This window comes from Triticum urartu, chromosome 4A (assembly GCF_056163025.1).
Source record: "Triticum urartu cultivar PI428250 chromosome 4A, HENAU_Tu73, whole genome shotgun sequence".
NCBI lineage: Eukaryota > Viridiplantae > Streptophyta > Magnoliopsida > Poales > Poaceae > Triticum > Triticum urartu.
The window spans coordinates 96551095-96559455 of record NC_141876.1 but is presented as its reverse complement, the minus strand read 5'-3'; the positions used below and the strand labels follow the sequence as shown (position 1 = coordinate 96559455).

The 8361-nt window shown below is 44.0% G+C and overlaps 1 protein-coding gene across 1 annotated transcript; it reads right to left on the bottom strand.

Moving 5' to 3' along the window:
- Positions 1–2392: 2392 nt before the first annotated feature.
- Positions 2393–2977, bottom strand: LOC147974948 (uncharacterized). The gene has a single exon (XM_087519578.1). It carries the CDS (start codon positions 2975–2977, stop codon positions 2393–2395), a length of 585 nt encoding a protein of 194 aa, XP_087375704.1.
- Positions 2978–8361: the final 5384 nt, after the last annotated feature.

Below are 8361 nucleotides of genomic sequence, written 5' to 3'. Positions count from 1 at the left end.
CCCATTGATATGAAAGCGAACATGGACTTGTACAATCTGAATTTTTTTCATGTTGTTTTTCCACCTCTTTCCATTGTGTTTCCTTAGCAATTTTGTGTTATCCAGCGGCTCTCTCAATAGTGGCAAGTCAACCTTGCCTGTTGGTAGCATAATCTGAAAGATGGCATGTTCTCGCTCTACCTGAAGTTCTTTCTTCGTACCAGAAAATTGCATCACATCACTCACTTGCAACTTGGGTTTCTTACGTTCCAAATTTCCATATCTGCCCTCTCCAACGTCCTATTCAAGTTTCCTAATTCAGCATCAATTTAAAATTCATATTGTCTAGTTGTTCTTGTTGGTACTGAAACAAACTTGATAAAACTTACATATTTGGTGGTTTTTTTCTCTATCCTTGTTTTTTCTGTCATACACTTTGTGTTATTTTTAGTCGTTTACACGCCCCTAAAAGAAATACCAAGTTCTTGAATGTCCAAATTGTAGATCTTGATTGAACTTCCTTGATACTTACCTCTTAGTCATACCAGCCTGACTGATTACTGATTTTGTTTTTGTCACTGGTTCTAGATTGTTCTTTCTTCATATTTTTCTTTTCATATATAGTCTTACATCTCTAGCTATCTCTTTGTATTACTTGCCCTGCATAAGCATAAATACCATAGTAGAAATAAGAGATTTTTTAGGTGTGCATTGTACTGTCATTTCTATTCTTGCTGTTGGGAAAAGATTGAACTGTAGGAATAAGATAAGATTGTAATCTAGGATGCAAAGTTGATGTATAATAACCACTGAACAATCACAAAGGAAACTTAGGACATGAATGAAAAGCTTATTTGATTATGTTGTCATACCTTTTGTTTCTGTTGGTGCTTTTGAGAAAATATTAAACTATATGTCATTTCTACACGATCTGTGTAGATGGTACTTACTGGAGGCTCGCTCGACCGATGGCGCAATTGAGGATATTGGGGGAACTTGCTTGCGAGATTTCCTTTTCTTCTTTGAGGGAAAGCCATCATGGTGGTGTATATTAATTTGGAGTAACTGTAATAGCAACATCATGATGGGTACAAGTCTAACCTATCATGAGTTTGTCTATGGAATCATGAGATTGATTGTGAGATTGGTGTAAAGAATATGTGATAGGCCGTAAGATTGATCGTGAGATTAGTTTATATGTTATTGGAAACAAAAACAAAAGAGAATACATGCAAATGATCAGTGCAAGGTTGGATTGTTTGGGAGAAGCGATTAACATACCTATCTTGGCTTGGGCCGTTGCTCATGCTGTATATTGTTGTGTGAGCCACCTTGGACGGGCGACATGTGCCTTCCGGTCCTATTTGCTTGAGTAAAAAAAGACCTGAGATAGGAGGAAATACGTAGGGGTGGAAGCCTAGATTGCTGACCTGAGAGGAGGAAGCATGTATACGTGGAAGCCTGGATCGTTCGTGTGGTATTTTGCCAAGGCAATGTCGGTGAAGATGATTTAGGCAAGCTAGGGTTCCTGAGCGTAGGTTTCTTCTGATTTTGTTAGATCGCTTCTTCTGTTCGTAAGTTGGCCTTGGTAGGTTAAGATTTTTTAAAGGAAAAAAAGGTAGACGTGAGGAAGTTTTTTTCCCACTATATCTTATAACACAATGGCAATGGTGGGTAATTTTAAATTCAAATATAATCTAATGGGCATATTTTTTGGACTATTAAATTAACGGTTAGATGTTTCTAATTTTGGTGGTAATTTCTAGACTAATTTATTTTTTCTGGTTAGCCCATAAAGTACTTTTTATATATAATAGATACTCAGAGCAACCTAGATCCATTTAGTACAAGCCAGATAAACAGAACTCGGAGAAGTGAATTCAAAAGGAAAAAAATAAAAACAGACTACAAGGTGAGAACACCCACTTCCTACATCAAGCTAGAAACGAAAGCATTAGGACGATTAAGACTCTTCTTAATACACATCGAGGAACACCACGCTTAAGAGAAACAGAAACTACAACATATACACATCGAAGAACACGAGGCTACACGAAAGTAATTCAAAGGGTGTTACTTACCAAAGCTCGTTTTACAGGTTCGGTGCAGCTCCTCTTTAACTTGCCACGCTCCTTGAAGATGTCCCAAATATCCCGTGTTTGGTCTTCATTGCTCCTCTGCATGTTCGCACTCGTGGTTTTAAAATCTCAACATGGCAAGAAAAATATACTACTAGTAATACTCGCGCATGTTGTGGGCAACATTAAAGCACTCGTCTCCCATGGTAGAGCATCTCCAACAGAATTGCAACGCGCGGCGCTTTAAAAAGCGTTTACAGTGCTGAGATCGAGAAGTAGATACTAGAGATTAGAGGATAGTTCTCAGCATAGATAGATAAAAGAAGATAATTCAACTACTCCTCGTCGTCCGACTCCTCCTCGGTGATGTCCTCCTCCGAGGTCTGACTGTAGGTGTGAAGATACCGATCGTCGTTGGATTCCCAGGGTGACGCTGCTCCTAGCCTCATGTTGAATTGAGCGTCCGCTTTTCGCCTACGCTTGTCCTCACGATACGCGGCTCGCTCCGCCCTCCTCTTATCCCTCTCCGCCCTCCTTTGCGCGTAGAACTCACGCTCGTTGATGATGTCCTGCGGGAAGTGTTGGCGCCATAGCGCCATGGTTTCCTCATCCATCTCGGCGATGCCGAGACGGTGCTCCCGCCTCCGGTTGTCGCGACGATCCTCGTCGATGCTAAGCCGCGGCAGAGGCGCGAGCTCCTGCGCCCGCTCCCGCGTCGGCACGTTGGGGAAGTTCAATGTTCTATGAGGCCACCGGAGGCGCCACACAGCCGCGTCGTACGCGCGGGCGGCCTCGTTGGCGGTGTCGAAATTGCCAAGGCCAAGGCGCATCCCGCGGAACCGGATCTCGGCGAAGAAGCCGCCGGAGGGGCGCGCGCGGATGCCGCGGTATCCCCAAGTTTCCCGGCGACGCGGCGGCATGGTGGCGCGGCGGCGGCGAGGCGAAAAAGAGCGGGGAGAGAGCGCTAGCGAGGCACAGAGCGGGGAGAGAGCGGTGGGAAGGCACAGAGCGGTGGGAGGGCGTTGGATTTTATAAAGCGCGCCGGACGCCGCGCGCCAAAACTAGCGCACGCCCGGCCGCTTTTACCCGCGCGTGCGCGATCCTTTCCCGATGTCTCTGCTATCTCTACTCTCTTCTCTACTATTATATTTATTTTATATTTACTATTTAATATTTATCTCTACTTCCTTTACTGTCTACTTTTTTTCTCTATACTTTTTTTCTTGTAATATAGGCCGTCCGATTTATATCTGGCAGATAGGAAGGAAACAAATGGGAATTTTGCAAAAATTATACCCATACCCCTCTCCAGATTTGCAAATAAGGCCTTCCCTCGTTCATCCTTTTCTCTCACAAGATAAACTACTCATACAAATGCATGCGCGATACAGGAGCGACGCACAATTACAAGCTGATATTTTGTTGGACAATGGAGGCTATAACCAATTACTTTTACGGGAACAATAGCACCCAGGAAATTTGAAGGGTAGGTATGAACAAAATTGGAACTGCACATGTACTACTAAGTGATTCAATACACACATTACCAATCGAGGAGGAGAACGATGGTTGCGGCGGCCTCTGTGAGTCATGGTCGGCAACGGGAGTCAGTTCATTGTCCACGACGGTGGTACTTCTGCGCTTGGCGTCGGCTTTCGGGAAGCAGATCCGAGACCGTGGAAGACGATGCCGGGGAAGAGGCTCCGTGTACGACGATGACGGTGGACCGGCTCTAGTGCGGCGTACGAGGTCGTCGATGAGGCAGATGCGCTGCAGTGGACGAGTGCGCCGATGTGAAGGGGAGGAGCACGAAGGCTGCGGTGCCGTGGAGAAGTCTATTTTGCTGTGGGGATAGAAAATGGGGAGTATTCAGGTGTACTACTCTGGGTGCCAGGGTGGAGTTGGCTGGGTAGGGTGAACCTGAAGTTACGAAAACAGCCCCCTACCAAGCGTCATCCGTAGGCCTGTTCCGAAGGCTATGATGGTAACTTCCCACTGCTCGAATCAGTGTCACGGGAGATTTTCCCGCCGACCTCAAAATTTTGTGACAGTGGACTCCCCGTGTGGCGTGTTGAGTGATTCGGCTAAGCAACTAGCGAGTAGTAGTAGTAAACTCTGCATATTAGGTTTGACCGAAGTCAAACTTCCTAAAGTTTGACCAAGTTTATAGAAAAATATAAACATTTACCATAACAAATATGTATGATGTGAAAGTACATTCAATAATGAATCTAATGGTATTTATTTGTTATTGTATATGTTAATATTTTTTGTAATAAGCTTTCTGAGAGTTTGCAAAACTTGACTTCGACCAATGCTAATACGCGGACTTAAATAAAAATGGAGGCAGTACACATTTGTTTTCTTAGTTTGTAGTGAACTAATCATTTGTTGAAATTGTGAAATAAATATATTATGCTATTGACTTCGAATGTAATGGTCTATACAGTTCAATAGTTACAATCATTGTCGAATCCCAAGATGTATACAAGGTCTATAGTACTTCACAACATGCTCAAACTCACATAATCCCAGTCAAATGAGAATCTAAATGCATTTCATAGTTATTACTTTGTAGGATGCAACAAAAACAACCATAACTCTACATCGGCCATTATAGAAGCAACATTTTGACATATCCCAATGTGTGAACGAAACATGCAGAGAGACCTTTTGAAGATGGAGCAGATAGGGCGGGAAAGATTGTATGTATGTGGACGAGAGACTAGGAGACAAACCTAACGAGACAGAGATAGAGAGAGAAAGAGACAGGAAGAAGTTAGGTCTGTGAGAAAGATGGATACATGTAATATACATGAGATGCGTGTGCATCTGGATTCTGTATACGTGGAAGGAGAAGAGACAACATGTTTGATGAGAGACCTGGAAAAACATGGACGAGAGGGGAAGGATCTCGTGGGTTGCGGGATTGACAATTTTGTGCGGGGGAGAGAGGGGTTGGTAATTTTGTGCAAGAGAGAGAGAGAGAGAGAGAGGGTGGGGGGAGGAGTTAGTCAGCCGACGTCACATCACCCTGCTTCCAAATGACCCCGCATTCTCTAGCATGGTGTGGTCGCCGTCTTCGATATGCTCGATGCCCTCTTTGAAGATTGAGGTGTTGTGCATGTTGGGGTGCAAAGAAGCACAAGCGAGAGTGGTCGCCATTATAACCTTGGATGGGGATGAATTGTGTGCTCGGGGGAGTGTGTGTGTGTGTGTTGTGCTGCGTGTGTCTGTGTGTGTGTGTGTGTGTTTATGTGTGTCAGATATTGAGAGAAAACAAACCTAAGGAGAGAAATGGGTATTCATGAAGAGATTGTGCGGGCCTTGAGGTGGGCAGGGGTCGGGTGAGGGTGTCAAAATGTGCGCGTTGATGCATGTGTTGTATGCGACCGTGCGAGGGACGGACGAATCGAGAGAGATGGTTGTTGTGTTACGGATGCTCCTCTCCCTGTCTCTCTCTCTCTCCCTCTCTCTCTCTCTCACACACACCACTACAAAAAATACACTTCCGTGATGATACGTGTTTGTCACAGTAGGTCGCTTTTTTGTCATGCATGTACATCCATGACAAATTTATGACAGAATCATAGTAATACCTGTGCTGTCGTAGAAGTGTTCCATGACATTACCAAAATTATCATCACGAAAGTGTCCACTTCCATGACGATAAATCAGGCATCACAGAAGTGCTTTCGTCAAGGGTGACCGACACGTGGCATCCATCGTAACGGAACGCCGTTAAGCTATCGGGTCGGGTTTTGGATCCGATAACCCATTAACAGCCCCGACCAATGGGGATTTTCCACATGTAAAATCATCATTGGCTAGAGGAAACACGTGTCGGCTCATCGTTGGGACAGATGTCATCCACTCACTGGACATAAGGCGCCTATGATACGTCGACACGTGGCACGGCCCAACAGTGGCCCATTCCTGTGAAAAGGCCGGCCCGTTTGACTTGGTCAAAAGCTGGCGGGCCGGCCCATGGAAAGCCTGTTAACGGCCTGTTCGCATATAGCCCATTTACAGCCCGCTAACCCAAGGCCCGTTATGCCCTATCCGAATTAGGCCCAGTAGTGTCATCTGGGCCGTCCAATATGATTCCAGCCCGTTTTCACTTCTGGCCCATGTATAGCCCATGATGTCTTTCGGCCAATATGAGGCCCTTTGTAACTCTTGGCCCATTAGCAGCCTGTGTTGAAACTGGCCCATAATGAACAGTGTATTACTTTACACCCATTAACAGCCCCTGGTGAAACCGGCCCGTAATGAACAGTGTATCACTTTATACCCATTAACGGCTCATTATTCCGTTGGGACGTTTCCAGCCCAAGTTAACTTTCGGCCTTCTGAGGGCCCATTTATTCTTGGGCTCATTTGCAGCATTCGGTTACTTACAGCCCGTTAGTGTCATTTTCTGCTTGTGGGCCAAATTTAGCCCGTCATTACAGTCGGCCCGTTTGTGGACCATTAGTCTGTTGGGACATTTTCATAGCATCACCAAATACGGCCTATTAACGGCCCGTTATGGTCAGCCCATAAAATGTATGATTTCCATTAAAGGCCCATCTACGACCCATTAAAGGCCCGTCTACGGCCCATTAAAGGCCCGTACAAGACCCATAAATGAGTCGACAGCCCATGGATCCTACGAGACGTACAAGGCCCATGGATCCTACGAGACATTGAAGGCCCATGGATCCTACGAGACGTTCAAGGCCCATGGATTCTATGAGATGTAGAAGGCCCATGGATCCGACGGCCCATGAGAGCCATGGTCGGGCAAGTTGGCCCCCGTTTAAATGGTATAGCATATTCAAAGAATTATCCTACTCAATACTATCACCTCTAAAAAGCATACACTATACAACAAAGAGATCAAGGCACAGAAAGGTAGAATAATCCTACACTATACAATAAAGAAATTACAGCCGATTATACCCATTGGGCATTATGGTTCGGCACAGGTGATAATAAAGCATACACAAACAGCAAATTACATACACTGGGCAAATACAGCTCATACATCATGGACGCGCATCAACTTAACTCCATTTGAACTATAATCTCTTCAGAAAATAGGATTGGCCGGATTCAGATAGCACAAATTTCAGTCTGCAAAATCTCCAATTACTTCATGGTTACCTCAGTGTCTTGTTTCATTTTTTTGACTCCTGCATCTAATACCTGCATGTCCAGTCTCAACTTGTTGATTATATGTTGACAATAATGTACACGTTGTCTTGTCACCTCTAGTTGATGCTCGAGAACGTCAGCACATTCCAATTCCAATCCATAATCATTCGGTAACGGCCATGCCACACTGCTCGCAGATCTTTGTGTTGATGTCACTTCATCCTGAAATGTTTCTGTAAGTACACATGACTAGGGCAAAAATATAGTTACAACAATGAAGCGAACAAGATACTATTTTGTACTACATGGCAAAACAGGACTAACAATAATGTTACATGTCACTTTCAAAAAAAATTGTTACACGTCATGAAGCATAAGGAGATGATATTTAAAAAATTATAAAAAAGATAGTCTGTGCAGCCTGCATACAGAAATCCCTCTTAGCTCACCAGAGGAGCATGATGTTGGGGCCCAATCAAAAACACAAACAAGTTACAAATTTAGACAGCACGTTGCCTATAAGTAAGCAAGCAGTTGGCCATTCTGTGCCTCAATTAAAGTCTTAGGGAGCATAATGAACAGCAGAGGGTTTCATAAAAACATACTACAGCAGGCAAAACTATGCAATCATTAGCATAGTATAAACTAGATTGTGAGCCTCATGCAATAATAGTTGGTTAATAGACTTCAAAGCTTCAGGCACACTTCGGCAGAGTAATTAAATGGTAAGGCCTTTAATTATGTCAACTAATAGTGATACAAGTACCGAACATCAGGCATGATTATTTGGGCATCTCATTAACAGAGGACAAATAAAGCAATTGAAAAGAGAAAATTAACTATGCCTGAAACAAACAAGGAATTGAACTATTGAGTTGCATACAGTGACTTACCTTAGCAGGTTGAAGAGGCTCAGCGCAGCTCCTACTTCTCTTGCAAGGCTCCTTCCTAACATCTTGTACTTGGAAATCCTCAATCTTATCTTCATTGCACCCCCTCTGCAAGGTGACACAAACTAGTTACTCGTCTCCTTGGAAGATAAATATGCATACTTTCCAGTCTGTGGACACAAAAGGATGAGATTAAAACAAAACAACACCACATAATGAAACATGCCGCATCTCTTGCACTTGCACACAATGAAATGAGCATTTACTATGTCTGC